This window comes from Cylas formicarius, unplaced genomic scaffold (assembly GCF_029955315.1).
Source record: "Cylas formicarius isolate icCylForm1 unplaced genomic scaffold, icCylForm1.1 PGA_scaffold_7__23_contigs__length_41026272, whole genome shotgun sequence".
Lineage (NCBI taxonomy): Eukaryota > Metazoa > Arthropoda > Insecta > Coleoptera > Brentidae > Cylas > Cylas formicarius.
The window spans coordinates 3900707-3923408 of NW_026844352.1; the positions used below are offsets into that span (position 1 = coordinate 3900707).

A 22702-nucleotide genomic window follows, 5' to 3' on the forward strand; every position below is an offset into this window, starting at 1 on the left:
TGGTAGTAAATCCATTCGAAACTAAACAACTTTAGATTACCATTAAAAAGAATTTCATTTTACTGCTACTACTACTACTACTACTTAGTTAAGATAATAATCTTCCTCCTCAATAATATTTTTATCTCTGTAGCAGAGTTCATGGTCTGGGTCTTTAAATGCTCTGTGTTTACTTTGAAGTTACTGAATATGGGTTGCAACATTATTCGAAATCCAACTATTATTTCTTCATCAATACCTGTCATTCTTGCAGAAATATCCGAATTTTCAAAAAAAAAACACCTACCTGAATTGTCATCCTTTGTTCTACCAAATCCAGGCTTTGGTGTATCAATTAGCAAACCGAAATCTATTAAAATTAAGACTTGAACTCTTTTTTATATTGCTTGCTGCAGTTTTCTTTAATTTTATTTCTTAGTCAATTTACGTAAAGAATATTTCATAAAAACCACAAATTAAAATAATAACAATAGGAAAATTTCTAAGGTTTGTTTTCTAAAAATATTAATTCTTGTTGGCAAGAGGATAAAAATGATTACAACAAAATTTCCGAATAAAAAATGCGTTTTTTATTTATGGCGAGCCAATTTTTGTGAAAAAATAAAGGTATTAATATAATTTCGAAACACAAATGAGCGAAAGTAATAATTTTTTTTCTCTTAACAAAAAGTAAAAACCAATTTAGTTTTTAAATTTTGTAACTATAAAATAAAATTGTCTATTTCTACACTACTCTATATAGCTTTGGTTTTGGTTAGTTTTGTCCAAAAATTGATTTCAATAAAATAAAGCTTCTTACGATTTCTGGAATAATTTTTTTTTTATTTAAAAAATCGATTTCAACAATCTGCAGCAACAATTTTCTTATATCATATATAATTTATTATTGGTAAAGATATTGGAAGGAAAAGGAAAGTTGTATTAGTCTTCCATCTTAATTTTGGCTGTCAAAATTAATAAAATGAATTGCAGTGTCTTTTGGAAAAAAATGCAAAATGGTAACACTTAAAATTGTCCGAATCGTTGAAAGGTTTAAAAATCTCCCGATACCGTGATTGTGTGATTTGCGTGAAAGCAATTAATAACAATAGAGGCGCGATAGCATTGTTGCCACTCATCCCCGCAGTTCATTTTCGGTTAAACCAGGCCTCGATTGTGCAGTCTACGTCTGCCTCACGCATATGTCGTTTTGATTTGTCTCTTTTGAAACGTTTTGGGAGTTCCATTCTTTGCTGAATACAAAATAATCCCGGGAACGCTTTTAAAACTTCGCTTCGTTTGCCTTTTTGCCGAGAGCTTTTATTAATTTGCTCTAATTAACAATACCTTCTCGTGAATCCAGAAATAATATTTCGTTTAACATCGTTCGCGAATCATTTCGTTCTCTTACATGCGTTTTTTCACAGCGGTCCTGAATCGTAACTTATATTTTTTAAAAATGTCCTTTCATTATTCAGCATACGTAGACGGAGAGGAGAGAGTACCAGCAGGTAAAAGGCATGACGCTGAAACGAGAGCATGTTGTTTTTAATGGGACATATTCAGCATGCTTTTTTTTATTTTACTTCCACAGAAATGTTTGAATTTTATTGGCCCAGGACGACATAGGAACTATTTTGGAGATACAAATTTTTCCCCTACAAAAATAAGAACATACTATATAAAATAATGGTATAAAAATAAGGTGGTGTCTCACATAAGGCGTAATTGTCATAAAAAAAAATTAAATACAAAAATTTTTTTGTTTTATGGAAATTTTTAGATTATTCACTTTTGAATAATAATGGAATGGAATTTTAAGTGCAATGGATAAAAACAAAAACACCTTTCCTATTTGATTTCCGTACAGTTTATTGGTAATTCCGTTCTAACTGTTACTTTTTTACTTATTGAGTTCTAAAATCATAGAAACTTTTTGCACTATTTCATCTTCATCTATTTGAAGTACTTCCAACATGATTAAAGTTATTGAACCAGATTTTAGTGTTAACTTAAAACATCAACCAAGAAAGGATCTTTTTTTTTAGTTTGATCAAAGAAATAAGAATTTATAAGATAATTAGGCACAAAGGCACCTTTCGTATTTGATTTCCGCACAGTTTATTAGTGATTCCGTTCTAACTGTTACTTTTTTACTTATTGAGTTCTAAAATCATAGAAACTCTTTTTGCACTATTTCATCTTCATCTATTTCAAGTACTTCCAACATGATTACAAAAGTTATGGAACCGGATTTTAGTGTTAACTTAAAACATCAACCAAGAAAGATTCATTTTTTTTTTAAATTGATCAAAGAAGAACTTATAAAATAATTAGTTTAAATTTAAAAAAATATGCACGGTACTGACATTTAGCTGATACATTATAGGTTCTCTCTGAATGACAAATTATATTATATAAAAAATATGATGAAATATGTTCATGATCGTGTAATTAAAACAAAAATTGTATAATGCCAATCTTGAAAATAATATACTGGGTATATTAATTTGATAAACATATTTCTTTTTTTTTTCCAAGAAACTTTCACAGGCTACTGTAATATTATTTAAAAATCTACTGATTCCTTCTGTGATAAATGAAAGTTGCCGACGTTTCGCCAATCATTCTGTTGGATTCTTCAGAGCCCAACTAAAACTGATAATAAAATGTTAAAATTAATAACTAGGCTAAGGCATCTTATTAAAAAACGAGTCAGTTGCTTTCATTTAAGTTCCCTTCAAACACTTGCGAAGCAACAAAGTCTGAGGCAGCTAGAACTTTAGTAAGAAAGAGCAGATATTGTGTAAGAAATGAAAATATTAACATAACTACTCAAGTTTTACTAATTGCACTTAAAATTTACACATGAATATTGGAAAAATGGTTAATGATAGTACGGGCAAACTTTACATTCTTAAAACCAGGAAGAGAAATTATTTTCAATTAAATTAAAGCACACTGGGTATTATATTTAAAATAATAATAAAAAATAATAAATTATAATAAAAAATAAATGAATAAAATAAGTGTTTTTTCATATTTTTAAACGCCATTGCCCACCAACGCAAGTCTCATTTTTATCTCCAAGATAGGTCCTTGGAATCTTTAATAATGGATTTTGAAAAAACATTTTTCTCTAGCCTCAAACTATCGATGATTTGTTGCAAATTTTAACCGGAAATTTCCCTCCTCACAGCGCCCGCAGCACCGGCAATAATTCCGGAGGAATGTAGCGCCGAAAATAATTCCGTTACAGTGGCTTGGCAACCGCCCCCGCACAGTCACGTCGAAGGTTACGTTCTAGAACTCGATGACGGCAACGGGGGAGACTTTCGGGTAAGCAAAACTAATACGACGTAACCATCTAGAAGTGTAAGGCAAAGTGGAATTTTCAATATTGGATTATATCTAATTTAAAGGGGGATGCGGATACCGCGCCCGGAGCTTTCTACCGGAACTATGTACTCAGAAATGTCGTTAGCAGAAGTTTCAATCGTAAAGTCTCGTTCAGATGGATATAATACTCAGCAAAGTACAGAAATAATTGTCAAAAATACTCGGAGCACACTTTAAACTACTGACCACTACAAATGTAGACATCTAGCCTTTCTTCAAAAGCAAATAAAAAGCATCGATTTCAATCTTTTCGTTTAAAAATATCGAAAACTATAGTGCCGCTAACTAGGAAGAAGAAGAAGAATATCTTTTCATCATTCTTTCACCACAGTGTAGTAGCTTTTGGTCTACGTACCACTAGAGCTATCACCCCACTAATCTACTTTACAGCTGCAATTAGTTATGGTCTGTTCATCGATATAAGAAAGTGACCCATTGCTTTTGAATGGGATTATCCAAGGGTTGTCATTAACATACAATGCAACAAGATTATTACCTAAAGTTTCGGAATTTAAATTCAGGTAAAATTGTGGTCCGTAATAGAAAATAATTGTGTACCTACCTGTGTTTATTATTCTTTGGTTTGGTATACTACTTAGTTTAAGTTTATTAGTAATCATTCTTATTTCGTGTGTAATACAGCCTGTGTTGAATCGTGTGCGAATTATGCAAAATATGTGCGAATCTAGTGTATCTCAGGAGATGCTCCCACCCAAATGTAGAAAACACTATTCTATTGAGACTAAGGAAATTATAAACAATGTTTATTTGACTCCCATTGAATGTGGTGGCAGCAAGCAAACGTCTTTAGAAGAAACGGCTACATTGACGAAAATTGCAACGTCAACTGTATGGAAAATTGTGAATAATCCCATTTCAGCGAGGAAAAAAAGAAGCGATGCTGACATTTTCTCGAGTGTAGATGGAAGTAATCAAGATATAATACGGCGTAAAATTTTACCAGTTATACGAGGAACAAAGCGTGCCTACATTAGATATCTTAATTAGGAGGCTTGAAAAATATGAAACCGGTGTTAAATGTGGCAGAACTAACTTATGGAAGTGTATTGAACACATGGGTTTTAGATTTAAAAAAATTGACAAAAGGTAAGTTTTAATGGTATTTTTTAGAACTGGAATATCTAGACAAAAATAGGATTTACAGAGAACAACAAAGGCCAATTATTTACTTGGACGAAACCTGGTTCGACACTTATGCACCCCGGAAAAGGCTTGAGTTGACTCAACTGATAAGTGTAAAACAAACGCGCCATCAAAAAGATTTTGCATGCTGGCTCTAAAGATGGTTGGATTCCAAATGGAATTTCTCTGTCTGCAAAAAATATTAAAGATTCTTCTCTGGATTACCATGAAGACACCACCGCTGATTTATTTGAAAGTTAGTTTAAAAACAAACTAGTTCCAAACATTCCTCCTAATAGCGTCATTGTAATGGACAATGCAAGTTATCACAGTAGACAATTGACTAAAACCCCTTCCTCATGTGACACAAAAGCAACAATTCAAAACTACATGTATAATAACACGACATTTATTTTCACGAAAATTATACCAAAAAGCAATTAATTGAGGTTCTACAAAGCTTAAACCTACAAAAGTGTGTGTGGTTGACTCAAGTGATGAGTGTAAAACAAATAATAATAATAATTATGCAAAAAAACTAGGGCACACAGTTTTAAGGTTTCCACCTTACCACTGTATATTTAATCCCATTGAACATGTTTGGCACCAACTGAAATCTGCCATTCATCGAAACAATGTTTTCACCGTGTTAACTCCAATGTCCTCAAACTTGTAGAAACCGAAGTTTTTAACATCCCTCCACAAAGTTGGGCAAATTCTGTTAAACATGTAGAAAAAGCAGACCAATCGTATATCCATATTGCAAATAATATAGAACAAATAATAATTAGAACAGGCGATGATAACAAAAGCGATACTGATATATTATATTAATAATTTTTTATAATTTAAGTAGGTAATAAAAATAATTTATAATTTTATTTTAGATTTCAACATAAGTACATACATAAATTAATAAATATTGTTTAGTATCTTTCCTAACAAAACCCCAAATAATTAAATTCTAAGCAAATTACCGACCTGTTCGGCCATATTTCATTCTTACAGCTTGCCCTGGTCTTTCCTTAATTCGTATCAGTTAGTCACTTTATTATATCTATGAACAGACTTTACTCTTTCTTTACTCTCATCACTTTGCTTTACGCGCCACTACAGTACCCACTGCCCTAATTTAATAATTTACATTTGCAAATATCTACTCTTTCTTTACTAACACGCAAAAAGAAACTGCAATATTTTCCTTTGGAAATATCGAAAACTGGTGATTAGGCCAGCTAAAATCATTGCAACTACAGTTGCTCAAACTTCAGTAGCTCTTGTCATCATTCTAATTGTCATTCTCTCACCACCGTGTGTTCTACTTATCAGTACGGTTTCCCTTCCACTAATTTTCTCTACTGCTGCAAACATATACTCTTTCTTTAGTGGCAGGTAAAAAGTAGCTGCACCCCATTGCAATCTTCTCTTTGATAAATCTATAAAATTAGATGATTTTTGGGTGCCGCTGGCTACAATTTGATTTAGTTTTTATAGCTCTTTTTATTATCCTAATTTTCATTCTCTCATCACATTATAGCAGAATTTACTCTACGTACCACTAATCTACTCTGCAGCAACAATTATTGTCTCTTTATATTATCCTAATTTTCATTCTCTCATCACATTATAGCAGAATTTACTCTACGTACCACTAATCTACTCTGCAGCAACAATTATTGTCTCTTTCTTTAATAGCTGCACTTCCGTTGTAATCTTCTCTTTTGGAAGTAAAAAAACGGTTTAGGTATGTAATATTATTAATAAAAAAAATTGAAGAATTTTAAAAGTAACCAAAATAGAATTTGATGTGATATTCTTGTATTTTTATGTTATATTTATTATTTAACTTTAACTGGAAAGGGAATTTTATTTAATATGTTATTTATTAAATCAAACTCATTTATTAGTATATCAAAACTTTGTACAGAAGGCCAGTAATTAGAAATTGTTTTAGATGTTCCTAATTTGAAAGGCAGTATTTTACATTTGCTTTTTCGAGAATGTTCAAGTCAAAGGAACTAAATATTATTTTATTACAACTTCCATTTGCCTTTTTTATAAACTTAAAAACAAATAATTGAGATCCGACTAGTTTAAATTTCTTCCATTTCCACCTAATTTTCGGTTCAGTTAAAAGCAGTCCAGAACGCGAAAGCAAAAACTCACGGACTTTTTGGCGTGTTCGGCCGCAAAATACGCAAAACCAATTTATTCCGAAACATATTCGTTTTCCGAATGCTCTCCCGTAGCAATATCGAACGCGCCATCCGAACGATAGGATCAATGAGTCAGAGAGAGCTTGCACATGTTGGAATGGGTCATTAATCTTTCTTTGGGGCGACACGTTGATACTACCTTATGACGTCCGTACGCACCCCAGCCGCAATTGGATATTCAGTCGTGAAGTTAATTGCGTTTACGGAAATTAATCGAAAATTAATAGAAAATATAGAATATTTACGTCACCTTCTCTGACAAAAAATGGTGATTTCAAAAATTCGATGCATTTATTTGCATTACGTAAGGTTTTTTTGCAAATATTAAAGAAAAAAAAACGATGTTTCTAATTCTGTAAAACCTGTTATCCTAGGAGCATCACAGCACTTCATACACAATTTATTTCTTATTTTTTCTGTGCGTAATCCTTGAACATTACACGAACAAAAATAACAATCATCACATCACATCACAAGCACATACTCTGCCCTACTACGACATAACTACCACAGATATATGAATTGTTCACACACACTGTCCATATTTATACGTTATAGAACTCTAGAAATACACAACAACGAAGACAACAGCCGCGAACGCCGTAGCGCGACGACCAATACAACCAAACTGCGCATAAGCAGGTGACAACGCTGTACTGACGTTTCTGCACCAACTCTGTCGTAAAAATCAATTCATTTAAAAGTCATGCCTAACATGAAACAAACATATTCATGTCATAGCTATGTATATTAATAAAATAACATTTTTGAGTTATAGAGCGCTATAAAAAAAAGACGGAAAATGAAAAGACAAAATTACATTCACTATTAAACAACTTCAATATTCTTCAATAGTTTGGACACGTCATGCGCAATAACGAATACCATGTATTACAACTAAAGATACAAATCAAAGTGGAAAGTAAAAGAAGACCAAGCAGAACAAAAAGTTAGAAAAGTTAAACTTGCCATGTTGGTTGTCAAAGACCGCAAGGGATAGGGCACACGAAGAAGAAGAATGAATGGATAGCGCACACGTTTTATCTTCTTCATCTGGAAGAAATTGCTGCTCATGCCTCATCCCCTTCCACAGAAACCACCACATGGAAAAAAATGTTGAAATATATTCAAAGAAGTGCTCTAAAATCTTTAGAAATCTTCAGATATATGTAAATGAAATACTGGTTGGTACAACTTGTTTTAATTGTAAGTATTCCCAATTTATGCTGTCGATTTTTTTACCTGAAATTGCGTTTCAATAAATTCTTTATTAATTTAAAGGACAAACCAGTTCTCCGTGTATATGAAGAAGGTTCAAGAATCGTACATGAACACGAATGGCCAATCGTTTTTGTTATTTAATACTTGACATTATATTTAAAAAAGTTTCGAATATGATGATATATGTATGTTCACATTAATCACGGGTTGTCAAATCTCCTTTGGTTTCAATACAATTGTGCTTTTGTTGTTGATTTCCGGCTTGGTTTGGTTGAAACCCTCTTGTGGTCTACCTAGAAGATTGCTTGCAAATTACGCTTTTTTTATAGCTATGCGAGTTTTTTAATACAAGAAAGTAACAAGCTGCTTAGCAGCTATATACTGAAGAACCAACAAATTCAACTAAATCTAAGAACTAAAGTTTTTGACGCATTCATCTTGCCAATACTTACATACGTATTTCACCTATGGATGTGACAGATTTAGTAGATTTCACCCTCACTCGGAAACAGATTGACCCATTGGTGAAACAAGATTTATTAGATTGCTTAATAGTATCTTTAGACCAAAATTATTTTGAATTTAATTTACAGATTTACATCTCTAAGAAAGGTTTGATTGTGGGAAACCCACTTAGTCCTTTGTTAACCGAGATTTTTATGGATAATTTGGAAAATATCATACTAGAACATCCTTTAAGTAAAAATTTTCTATGGTGGTATAGATACATGGATGATATCTGCTTGCTTTGTTGGAACGGACAGACAATTGAATTCTTATACATATTTCACTCCTTTATACACAGACTTCTTAATACACCAATCTCAACAGAAAAGTACAACAAAGAACATTAAACGAATTGCACTGAACAACGGCTACAATCCGTCCAATATCGATAAAATTATAAATAAAAAACAATTCCAGACAACAGCAAACTCTATTTATCCGAAACCTAATACAGAACACGAACAATTTAAAACAATTACATACATAGGAGAACCCAATGAAATAGTTTCAAAACATTTGTGAAAATGTGGTTTCAAAATAGCTTTCAGAACAAACAACACAATAGGAAAAATTTTACAAAACAATAAAACGAAATGTCCAAAATCTTAAAAATCAGGCGTCTTCAGGTTGAAATGCGGATCTTGTCCTAAAATTTATATTGGACACACAGGTAGATCCTTCAAGAAAAGCATTAACGAACATAAAAGAGCGTTTAAAAACAATAGTCTAGATTCTAATTATTCTTCACACAAATAGTAGAAAATTCAATTTATTAGAAGCCAGGGAGATTAATAAAATGAGACATTCAAATGTTAACGATCAATTAGATTAAACTTAAATTCTCACAACATTAATTATGGTTTTATTGTCATTTTTCGGTATATATAGTAGCAGGTATTACATTTGATAAAGACACGGTGTTGTCATGTGTCAGTTGTCACGTGAACATATATGATTTCGTGAAAATCCGAACTTTTAGTAGTTATTTATTTTGTTAAATGGGTCTTCATCAATTAACAGCCGCCTCTATTCCACATACGCAGCACATGGATTATCACAAAGAAGAACATGAACTCTTAATGATAAGAGGACAAAGCCCTAAGACTGAAATGGAAATACGCAGGATATCTTGCAACGGGAGAAACTAACAAATGGTCAAAATCAGTCCTGCTTTTAGACTATACGATTTTCGAAGACCCATGGGAAGACCGCCAAAGAGATGAACGGATGATTTAAAACTAATCGCCTACCGAAATTGGATACAAATAGCCTATAGTAGAAGAAAGGTTCCAAATAGGACTTAGAAAACGCTAAAAAAGAAGAAGTAGAAGAATCAGTTCTGCTATATTTTCAGAGGTATAAACTTTCCTATGAAGATTAATAATAACTTGTCTTTTATTTTCGTTGTAACTCTTTTGCGAAACCATCTTACTTATATCTGCAGAAATTCGAAGGAATATTAATTAACATTAAATTATTAACAGGAATAAGTTGACAACTCACTAAAACTATATGGTGACGATATTAAGTTAACGATATTAAATCTCATAATAAGCCTAATGTGGTGTTTTCACTCAGATTGCTATTTTAAAATGTAGTTTTTTTATATAAATTAGTCTATAAATTATAAATATACATCCTATTGGAGCTAATAGGCGTTTCCCACATTGCTGTCCTTCCTTCCATTCAAAACATCATTGACCACATATCTAAAGTATTACGTTTAAACCAGATTTACCACTTGTCCAAAAATCTCTCAACATCAAAGACAAAATTTCGTTTGAGATACCAGGAGTTTTGTAAATAAAAAAAATGTCAATCGTATTACAGAAGCCTGTGGAAATTTCTCCCAATTCCCTAATATCTCCCTGGCACAGCCATCGCCAATCTCGTGTAGTCTCTTTATAGTGGCGACAGTGCCGTACGGCACTAGCAAACATGTTATTTGAAATAACCAAATCTAAAATCCTATTATTGTTACTCCGGATGTTGTGAAAAAGCTATCGCAAAACAGGGGCGCAAAAACAGAAATATCGTGGGCCAATTCCAAATGTAAGTTGATAAAATTAAAACCCTCCAATAAATGGAAATTTGATATCCGCATATCTATGGCAGATTGTTTCCAATTTTGATGGAAAAGCAACATAATTATTTCATGAGGCGTGCTGAGCACACAGCACTAGCAAAGAGTTGCTTACCGCCCTCCAAAGTCCTCGATAATATAGGCGTTATTACACCACTTGGACACCTTTTCAGCACCAAACACATTACGAACCCTCACCACTCTAAAATTCCTCGTCTCTATGGACTCCCAAAGATTCACAAACCAGGATTTCCCCTTCGACCTATTGTCAGCACCATTGGTTCCCTAACATATTCTCCAGCAAAATATCTAGCTTCCTTATTAAAACCCTTTACAGGGAAAACTAATAGTTTCGTACTTAATTCCTTTCACTTCATTGAACAATTAAAAAGCATTACATTTGATACACAAGATATCATTTCAGATATATTAAAATCCGAGAATCTGGAACCAAGCCTTCTCACTTCTTATAACTCTCAAATTTTTGAACAAACGGCGGGAACAGCTATGGGTTATCTACAATCACGAGTCATCGCGAATATATTTGTGGAAGCCTTTGAGAAGAAAGATCTCGACACCTTCCATCTAAAACCAAAATTATGCAAACGCTACGTCGATGATACTTTTGTTATTTGGCCTCATGGTCCAGAAACCCTAGTAGATTTTCTTAGACATTTAAACACTATACACCCTAACATACGTTTTACTATTGAGTGGGAAACTATGAATAGCCTCCCATTCTTAGAGATTATTATCAATAGAAAATCAGACCTAACATTGGGTCATTGTGTTTATAGAAAACCGACGTACACAGACCGATACCTTAATGCATTGTCACGTCACCATCCGGCCCAAAAAACATCGGTCATCAACTCTCTCGTTGACAGAGCCGTAAAACTATCTCAGCCAGAGTGACTCAACCCAGAATAAAAACACCTTACTCCTGCTATTCTCTCTAATAATTTCCACATTAAAGATATTAAGCGTTCCATCACAAAATACACTTCACCACCACCTTCCAATAGCAATGATGCCGATAGCAATCCCACACTTGCCCCTTACAAGGAGGCTTAGGACTAAGACAAATAAACTCATCAGCAGTTGCCGAACACAATCACGAAACCGGACATAAGCTGATAAGCTCTGAAGAAGCCAACAGGATGAATGACAAAACGTTCGACTCAACAAAAACCGACGCAGGAGTTTTATAAAAAGCGTTACGAACACCTATGAATAGTCCTCCACAATCTTTTTTCCCACTGGTTGTTAAATCCATCATTAATGTTTGGATTCAGTAATACACACCAGATGAAATTCAGATGCGGTCATAATTAAACAGAACCCAGTGCCGTACCCCACTGGGAGTACTACCCGTACTTTCAGTGTCCAACCTTTGATTTTTCGGTATCGATAATCAATTAAGCACACATCTCCAGAGAACCCCAACTCGTTAAACCTATTAACTCGTCCTAAAATTCTTGTTTGTTTCCGAGGATTTCGATCTCGTCCCCGGGATGGAAAATAATTCAAAATTAATTTAAGACATTCGCCTTCGTCAACTACCCCGGCCCCGATTTCGGGCAAATTCCCATCTTCAAACTTTAATAAATCCGTTCCCGACTTAAAGCAAGCTACTTGATGGAAATTGAATTGTTTGGAAAATTAACGCTTACTGTTTATTTATATTTAATATTAAGCTTTACTTTGTGTACAAGTAGGGAGCGGGTAATTGAGAATTTTTAATTCAAATCAAATTATCCGAATTATAATGAAGCATATCAAGAAATAAGCAAAAAGTTTGTCCTTAAGTGCTTCAAATTGTTGTTTCCTACTTTTAAAAGTTCGTTCGTTTTGAAGTGACTATTATTGTTAATGTAACAGTTCTGGAGATTGCAATATGTTTTAAAATAATGAATTAACACCCACAACTATCAACTAAACAATTAAAAATAAATAGTAATAATGAAAGCATTAATAAATTTCTGTTTGGAAACTTCGATTGGTTTGTCTCATATAAGAAATTAGTTCTTTTCCTTATTAAACACCGTTGACTTCCTGACGTTTCGCCAATCATCTTGTTGCCAGTGAGAAGAAGACTGAAGGAAAATAATCGAATCCCAAAAACAACTGCAATCGGTCCAAAACTTTCTCCAGCTCATCGACGAGATCATCTGAATTTTACATTGAACCAACGAGGGTTTGTTCTGTTCTCAGATGAGACCAGAATATGCCTTTTTGGTAGTGATTGACGAAAAAAAGTCTACCGAAGACCATTAGAGCGATTTGCAGAATGCTGCAATGAAGAGCGGAGCCCTTATGGAAGTGGTTCATGCATAAAATGGGGTACAACGTTGAACCTAAAATGCAAAAATACATTTTAATCAATTTAAACTACAAATGTATAATAACGTCACAAAAAAACGAAGCTAAAATGTATAAATATTGCAGAACACATATGCGTATTGTTATTTTTCAAGTGCCTATAACTCTATATTACGAAAACTCTTTATAAGAAAAAAAAGGAGACCCTTCAATTTCGCTATATAGAGTTTCGACTGTATATCTTCCTATCCTTAAACGACTTAACGTAAAAACAGAAAAAATATCAGGATTATAAACATGATCTATTGAACGTGGTTTAAAATGAACAGCATCAAATCTACTGAGATACCTCAATAATAACAGATGGAATAAAGAAAAGAAACTCCGATAAAATTAATAATCAAATTTATTTCGCAACAAAATAATATAGAAAGTATCATAAAATTTAGCCTTATGGTGGCAAAAAAGGAGTTGAAAACAATTACAACACTGAAAGTGATATTCAAATAAATTCTTACAAAAAATACTAACACAAAACATAACAGAAAAAAAGTACAACAATTCACGGTCTGTGCAGGGAAGGTCCTTTCTATAGAGACCTTTAAGTCTTAAAGTTTATAAACGTTGTTACAGATCTTTGAAATCTCAAGTTCAGTGTGTGCACGTCAGCACGAAAGTTAATTTTATTATATATCTATTCAATACTATATTAAGAAACAGACTGAATGTAATTTATGCCTACTTTCCATTGTTAGCCACTTTGTTTCTTTAAGATCTGGATCCCTGGCTCGTGAACCCGACTTTTGGACACTTTGTGTTCTGTTGATGTCACACAAAACCATATATGGGCCATATACAGTATCACAAAAATTGATTGACTTAAAACCAACAAATCAAACAATCTTGGTTTTAATGACTTTGACATCAAGTTTAAATATAAGATAAATTACAAACTTACCTTGTTTTTTGTCCTACAATTGATATCTGAATCTGATATCTCATATCTGAATAAAAATATATTTGAAAACCTTGAGATTTTGTTAATTAAATTCGCCAAAACGGCACCACCTATTTGGGACATCCTGTATAAGCTGAGGCGCATCTGTCATACTGATTGAGTAGTGGATCATCTCCTTAGTCTGTGGTTAAATTTTCGTTGCAATACCTGCATCAGTAGGGTCACAACACAATTTTATATGGGGCAATCAAAATATAAAAAAAAAACACATAACCTCAATTTCTGCCTAAACTATGCAAAATTCGAATAGGAAATTCTTAACAAAGTGACCTTTATTTTAACCAAGGATTCCAAAAATGTCGATATATACAATTCAAGTTGAAATAACAAAGTTGATATCGGAGGGGACACTTTTGGAACACCCTATGTCAAAAAAATTATAATATTTTAAATCTTCAGGAGAGTCCAAGAAACTTTTGTACAAAACTTTTTTTGTATCTCCTATGGGTTTCCAGATCGTATAGTGAGTCGTTTATTTGACACACAGTGTACATGCCTAAAGGAGTACATTGTAAAATCGCAAACAAGATGTCATGTGACAAATATAGTCAGTAGAAGAGGCCCAAGGCAACGTCTTTAATTAATTTTAAACCCGATATTTTTTTAAGCGGGGAGAGAGGGACTGTTTGTCGAAAATTTTCCCATTTGGTAAGAAGATTACACGAGTTTTAATTTTCGTCAAAAAAAACGTAAATATTGAAAATTATCAATATTCTGTGGCATTCAGTTTTTTAATTCAATAATTTTATCTAAGCATCGAAACTCCGCCCCTCTAAATTTAGCACAGTTCCTTCGAAGCCGACGACAAGCGATCAATTTTTTTTATCGGTGTCAATGCTCCCCTGCTTTCGGATTTAAATTCGAATGCCCCCAGGTCAACGTTTAGCATATATTAAGGACACAGTCGGTGCAAATGGGAGATTTGCGCCCTCTCCCCCGTCGACTGGAACTTCAAAGGGAGGATATTCAATATTCCGTCGAGATTAGACGAGTTTAAAATAAATGCTGTATGCGGTGGCTGACGGGACGTCCTATCTCAATATCAGTTCCGTCTGTTGTTTGTTCTTTTATAGCTTTACGCGTCAGGCAGTAAAGTTCCGAAATCCCGCTTCATATTCCCGAGCAGGGAATTTTTACGTGAATATTTTATGAGGGTATTTAAAACGCGACCTGTAAAAGGCAAAGTCATTTTTACGAGTGAAAAGTAATAGCGATGAAGGGTTTGGATCCGAACGGGCCTTTTTAATAACCGAGTTATCTGTTTGTAAGTTTGTTCTCTGTAAAGTGTGTTTCAAAGTATAGCGTCTTGGCTTTTGACGGATCCTCCCCCAAAATGTAATTATACCTATTGTTACTGGGTAAGCCCAACATGTAATAATTCACAGGAACTATAAGTAATGCACAGACTAGCGCAGAATATGAACTGAAAATAAACACAGCACATTATGGACACTGACAAAGGAAGCACTGAGAAGAGTGGAGTCATTCGAGATGTGGACTTCCGTCGTTATCAACATGTGAATGATTTTCCAAAGAAACTTCCACAGCCTACTGTAATAGTTTTTACTTCTGGATTCCTTTTGCGTCGGGTTTTGTTGAGTCGAACTAGCTAACGGTTCGCTAATCATCTTGTTGGCTTCTGAGTTTCAGTCAAGCTCTGAAGAATATAGTATAATTAGTATATTTTTTCTTAAAATGGATGCAAGAATCACCTCCCAAAAACAAGTATTAATTTTAGGAATCACCGTTCATAAAGTATAATTTAATTTAAGTTAATTCATGAAAACGTTTTTCCTATTTTTTAAGGCTTGTTTTCATGGTGATAGTAGGTATCATCACGAGCAAAAAAAAACTAGGAAAATTTTTCGTTGACAAAAAATATTGTATAAAATAGGCCTTTACTGTCAAACTGAAAAGTCATATTTGATCTAGTTTTTTTTTGCGAGCAATAGTACCTACTCTCATGAAAAAAAAATTACCTATGAGAGTTTAATAAGGTTTGTATTTAATGCGATGAAATACATAAATGTATACCCACATCATCGTGGAGATTAGCATCTAAGATCGCTTTTATGAGAGTACTATCAGCGTCAAATCAAGCCTTTATTTAAAAGGCAGATTTAGAGATATAAGATAGCAGCCTCGTTTTTTTTTATAAAGTACATATATAGTTTGAGCTGTTGTTTTCATTAAATTTTAGTTCACTCCTGAAATTTTAGCGATTTCCTTATATATATATATATATATATATATATATATATATATATATATATATATATATATATATATATATATATATATATATATATATATATATATATATATATATATATATATATATATTTTTTTTTTTTTTTTTTTTTTCTAGTTTGAGCTACTTTCATATATTGGGTTGTTCGGAAAGTCATTTCGTTTTTTTTGGGGAACATGAAAGACAGTTTTCGTATAATGAATAAATATTTTATTAAATTATATATTGGCCATTCTGGTCCAACACCTTTTGCCATCTTTCTGGCAGTAACATAATTCCCCTCTCATAAAAGTTTTGGTCCTTGCTGGCAAAAAACTGGTTCAGATGGTTTTTGACATCTTCATTTGATCAATGTGGCTTGTCGATTTACATATTCGATATGTCTGTTGTGAATGTTGTAAAACTGTAAATTACCAAACAACTATATAGTGAACCGTTGATTTTTGGCTTAAGGTTAAAATTAAATGTCTGAAGAAGGTCTTGAAGGCCGAAACGTCACAAAAAAAAAAAATGTTTCACAAGTAACGGAAACTTATTTTAATTTCACTAAAAAAGGACCAAAAAAACCCAAGAACCATTTCTTAAGAATATATATATATATATATATATATATATATATATATATATATATATATATATATATATATATATATATATATATATATATATATATATATATATATATATATGTATATATATATATATATATATATATATATATATATATATATATATATATATATATATGTATATATATATATATATATGTATATATATATATATATATATATATATATATATATATATATATATATATATATATATATATATATATATATATATATATATATATATATATATATATATATATATATATATATATATATATATATATATATATATATATATATATATATATATATATATATATATATATATATATATATATATATATATATATATATATATATAGCTGCTTGGCTGAAAAGAGCTACTTTCATATATTGTAGTATACTTTAGTATAGTACTTTAGAAATTTTGTCCGTTAATACGTAACGCAAATCAACCAGTCTTTTCAAACTGTTTATACTTTTATACTTCACTTACGACCAATCGCGTGCTTATGGAGTCTCGTGAATGCGGCGAGTCGAGTAACACGATCGTAAATACGAGGCCACCACCATGTGACTAAGGACTTTATCTGCACTCGTAAATCCTTCACGATCACACAACAAATATTCATTTTTACGAGTCCACGTTTTCTTTGTGTTGACAAATGCTTTTATTAGTCGACTCTGGACAAAGTTAGAACTCGAATGAATATTTTAAGTGCTAGTTACTCTTATTAATTTCCCCGAGGAAGAAAGAAAAAGAAAACGTTTCTCCAGTTGTCGGCGTTGCAAATAAACATCTGATCCATATTTTAAGGTCTTAATTCCAATGGTAAATGGGTTGGGATAAAAAAATGACAAATATAAATCATCACCGCCGCCCGAATATATAATTTAGCTGCGGATGACGCGATATATTTGCACGAAACAAGGGCCTCGTTTTTTTGATGGACGCCTTTCGGCGTTACCTACCCATAAGATGCATTCCTATCCCCCTGTTGCTTTGGAAAAAAGTTTTAAGCGATATATTATTCGTTTTATAAAAGCGAGCGATAAGACCCATCGGTTTTATACACTCGTTTTGTGGCCAGCAACGAGTGTATGGAAATACGTACCCTATAAACAACCAACAACAAGATGTAATAACAGCCCTTTTTCGCACAAAAGAAGAGTGGATTATGCAAACTGTACAATTTTCCTTATTGGACACTCGCACTGCCTTGCATATTTCTGTAACGCTGTAACGCTAGGACCTTTCTTCTACGTTATGTGTTGAATCGAACTTACTAGCAAGGACGCAGGATTAGACCAAAAGTTTTTATAAATAGTATTACAGTAATCAGTGGAAGTTTCTTTAAAAAATGGATGCTGCGAGTTTGTTACTTACTTAGTAAATGGGGATTTTCAGCTGACGAGCTATGTAAATTTCTCTCGTCTGTAAAAACAACACAACAAAAGTTCTTGAACACCTGTGCAGTGGGGTGGTTTAATTGTTACTCCTGCAAGATTCTGTGTAGAGATAAGGCGGAAATATTTCTCATTTCGTTAGATACGATTCTAATATTTGTAGTAGGAATTAGATTTTTAAGGCTTTAAGTTACCGATTCCTCTTAAACCGGTCTTGATTTAATTCTAGTTGCTTTTCTTCCATTTTGCCTCGCATCACCATAAACACGTCAGTTAATCCAGCCAAATATCAATTCTTTCAAACCGTGTAGGTACGAAACGGAGCCGATTTGTTGTTGAAAAAAGGTCATTTTTTTTTAAACACGTTGTATACATCAATCCATGACATGATAATAAAATACAAGGCCTAATTATATCATACCTAAAATCTAAATCAGAACGAGGCTGCTAAATTAACCCTCAAAAATGTTTTGCAATTACCAAAAACAACGAAGAAACTTTTAAATGGTCCACCTGGTGGTTAAGACATGAAGACTTGTCAACAAAAAAATGTAGTTATCTACGTATAAAGCACTGGCTATAGTAGCAAATAGTGGTCTGTGATGTCAGTGTAATTCAAAACTATATATTAAAAGTGGTGTTTCAATAAGAATAACATTTTTCGTCCAATGGAATGTTTTATTTCTATAACATCTGCCTCTTTTTATACAAAAACGCAAATTTGCAAATAAAACTTGGGAAATACCAGTCCAGAACTTGTTTGTTTAATTCTATGGCTATAACTATAGATTTGCTACAAGCTTGGGTCCGAAGCTCTATAATTGTGTACCAATTAGCATAAGAGATCGTAATGATAATGAAAAACCTTAAAAATATTTACCCAAAAGTGTAACCTAGTGGTGTGCACCAATTTCTAGATTTAATATAAGCCTCTAAGTCTGTGCTTCATATTTTCGTTTTGTTATTATTGTTTTCTTTTTATGGGTACTTGCAAGTTGTAATAATAATAATAATACATTAATTTCATTTAAAAATTAAAAATCTAGTAGTTAATTTACTAGTTAAGATTTTGCACGTACAAATTGATGGTCTGTGATTTAACTGCAATAAAAATTTAATTGGGACATATTTTGATATTTCTGGTATTTAGAGAGGTTTTGCATAAATTTCGTTTGTGTATACTTAAGTAATTTATATAAGTGACGACACTGTATAGAATGAAACGCTCATTTGTACAAATACAGGGGTAAACTAAAGTTCTTCTTGCTCCCTTAATGTATCGCGTCACTAATAACTATATAGTCGAACCTCAACACCAACTACCCCAAAACTTGCCGAAGTTGCGGCCATGTTCCGATTTAAAAATATTTAGTGTCCGTGTAACATATTAAAATTTACTTTTAGGAAGTCTATTGCGGCATTGAAACTATCTGCACCGTCGACGGCTTACATTTTCACTGCATGTACAACGCCCGAGTGAAGGCGTTTAACAGTTCTGGTGAAGGAGAGTACAGCGAACTAATAGGCTTGCAAACAGCCGAAGGTAACAACCAAAATCGTAAAATTGCCAGTATACGTTAAATTGTATTTTAGTTGCGTGGTTCACTTTTGACCCGATATTATCGGGACCGGGGCTGCAATATTCACAGGACAACACGACCGTGACTGGAGAAGGCTGGGAACACCGCGTTTCCTTGGGCAGCGTGGGATTTAGTAGAGGAATTCACTATTGGGAATTCACCATTGATAAATACGATGCGGATACCGATCCGGCTTTCGGAATTGCACGGATAGATGTCACCAGGGATAAAATGTTAGGTACGCTGTTTCTAAAATAATTTCAATTGTTGGCTTGGTTTCACATATTTTTCAATTAATATTATTAAAATGAGAGTAGGAAATACCTTGTAAATACGTTTTTCTACTCCCGTCTGTAAAATACCTAATTACGCACCGATCTAGCGTGCGGGAAGCGTCGCTTTACCACATCAGTTTCGTTTCCCACGAATCCGAGCTACTTCGAACATTTCCGAGATTTTACCGCACTGGTTTGGCAGCAATCGGATGTTTTGGGAGATATTTCCCACGCTTTGAATTTTGACGTTTGCCAATTCTGAGTCATGTCAGTGAATGTATTCGAGTTTTGCGAAAATGTACCCAAAAACTCCGCTCGTGTCAAATAAACTCGTGAGTCAAATGCGGTTTACCGCACTTGTTGCATAATATACTATTTTAGGCAACTTGGGGTGTGAAGACGTAGGGACATAATGGATCGAAAAGTCTAAATACTGTAAACGGCAGGGACGCACCGCAAATAGAATAGGAATAAGAATAGGTTTCTATTAAACGATACTTGACTGTTCAATAAATGGGTACAGCCAATTTTAAATATGATTTTCGATAAGATGAGCAATAAGTTAATGTTAAATTGTAAATTAGCGGACAATTTCAACTAAATAACTTTTACAGAAATAAGAAGGATTTGAAAATAGATAAATTGTAAAAATCTACCATATACAAACTTCATAACCTTCCAAGTAGTTAAGTGAACTGTAGTCGTTGAAGGCTAGAGAAATAATAAGCGGTTCTATCTAGTGTTTTCTTTTATGCTCTCCGCTTCTGTATATTTGCATCAGCATCAGCATTTATTCAAGTTTAGTCCAGTAATAAATATTCCCGTTTTTCCTTCGAAACTGTTCTCGAATGTCGTCGTCGCCAACAGATAATTTCGCCTTTCTCTATTAAAATGATTTCCTGTTTTCAGTTTTGCTCTTAATGAAAATTCATTTCTTTCAAAGTTTTCCTCAATTTCTTCTTACCCGTGGTATTTCCTTTTTTTAATTAAAACGAGGGTATTATTCTTCTGATGGTAGTCTTTTTATCAACACTTATTAGTCTCTTTTCTTCCTGCATGCATACATGTTGACTGTATGACTTGAGTCATATTTCACATTTCAACTATTTTTGAAGAGCTTTGACTTTGAACACATCTCCAATAACAATTCTCAGTTTTAGAAAGCGCTGTTTTACTAATCTGTTTCTCAGCAACAAATTCAGAAACGCTAGAGATTTTCAAGAACGAACTTTGCTAATGCCTGAAAGTAACTATAATTCTAATTTTAAACACTCTCGAGGCCCTTGACGATTACCATAGGTACAGTACTACGCCTATGTAATACGGCTAACACCACTAACAGAGCATAACTGTTATTTCTTTATGGTCGGTTTTATTGCCACACACTCTTAGTATAAACAAAATGTCACTATGTAACAAATATAGTTAAATTATTTCTTGCAGGTTGTTATTCTATTTCATTGCGGTAAATCATTTTTTAACTGTTAACTGAAAAAGTTGTATTTATATTTTCGAAAAAAAAAAGTTTTTGTAGATGAAGATGCTGTTTTTTCATTTTATTGTAGAAAGAATATTTTTATCTTTTGTTATAGAATATTGTTATTGTGATGTTTTTAGGTAAAGACGACAAAGGTTGGGCAATGTACATTGACCGTCAAAGGTCTTGGTTCCAACACGGCGGGGCGCACGAGCAAAGGGTAGAAGGCGGAATTCACATAGGGTCCACAATCGGGGTATTATTAGATCTCGACCAACATGTTTTGCAGTTTTACGTAAACGAGGAGCCCCAAGGACTGGTAGCGTTCAGGGATCTCTACGGGGTTTTTTATCCCGCAGTCAGTCTCAATCGAGGAGTCAGTGTAACTTTACACACAGCTTTAGATCCGCCATCAGATACAGATGAAACCTAACTAACTAAGCACTAATGGATATATAAAATATTTAAAATTGTCAGATTTACGAACCCCATGACTGAATGTTATCACCGAAAATATAATGCAACTTGACGTGATAGATTGTATGTGAGAAAACTTATAATTGACGCCACTTATACTAATGTCCACATTGTTGAAACGATGAAAAAGAATATTATAACATGTCACTGTTTCCACACTTCAGCCATGGGTCATAATCCACATTGTAACCCAAAATCTGTTTGTAATATATGTCAACCACAAAAAAATAATAGTTATAAGGTTCCCATGATATGCTATTCACATACATGCCCACATTCAGAAAAACTACTCAAATAAATATTTACTTTGTACATATCATGTTTTGGACCTCTTTATATTTCACAACCTAAAAATATTAGGATGAAAAGACTGATTTGATAATTATTGTTGCATTCGTCTTTTTGCATAATTTTTAATGTTACTACAATCCCCCAACTTTTTTAACAAATATTTTTGTTATACTGGAAGTTGTTTCGATATCGATAGGGATGTTTTTAAATTGTCAATACCCTTTTCAGAGCACTTCATGAGTCTATAACCCGTTCCCATGGCAATTAACGAACATCACACGCATGTTTTGTATTTTGATACGAAAGTCATTGGATTGAGACTTAATATTAACAACCACTTTCAGTTTTTTTTTTACATAAAACAAAAAAGCTATTATTTTTCTAGTCGGGTGTGGTAAAAGAAAAACAACATTTCCTTTAGCTTTAAGTGAATTTAATTTATTAT

General features: G+C 33.0%; 1 protein-coding gene across 2 annotated transcripts in view; it reads left to right on the forward strand.

The window, feature by feature from the left end:
- Nucleotides 1–21937, forward strand: part of LOC132705182 (E3 ubiquitin-protein ligase TRIM9) — a 279868-nt gene extending 257931 nt beyond the window's left edge. The window contains exons 5-9 of one of the 2 annotated variants that reach the window (XM_060675625.1): nt 1458–1490; nt 3179–3318; nt 19562–19700; nt 19751–19975; nt 21630–21937. In XM_060675625.1, the coding sequence (XP_060531608.1) occupies nt 1458–1490; nt 3179–3318; nt 19562–19700; nt 19751–19975; nt 21630–21922 (830 nt within the window). In that variant the 3' untranslated portion in view covers nt 21923–21937. The remainder of the gene's footprint in view (nt 1–1457; nt 1491–3178; nt 3319–19561; nt 19701–19750; nt 19976–21629) is intronic. The other variant, XM_060675627.1, reaches the window with a different exon arrangement.
- The last annotated feature ends 765 nt before the right edge of the window (nt 21938–22702 follow it).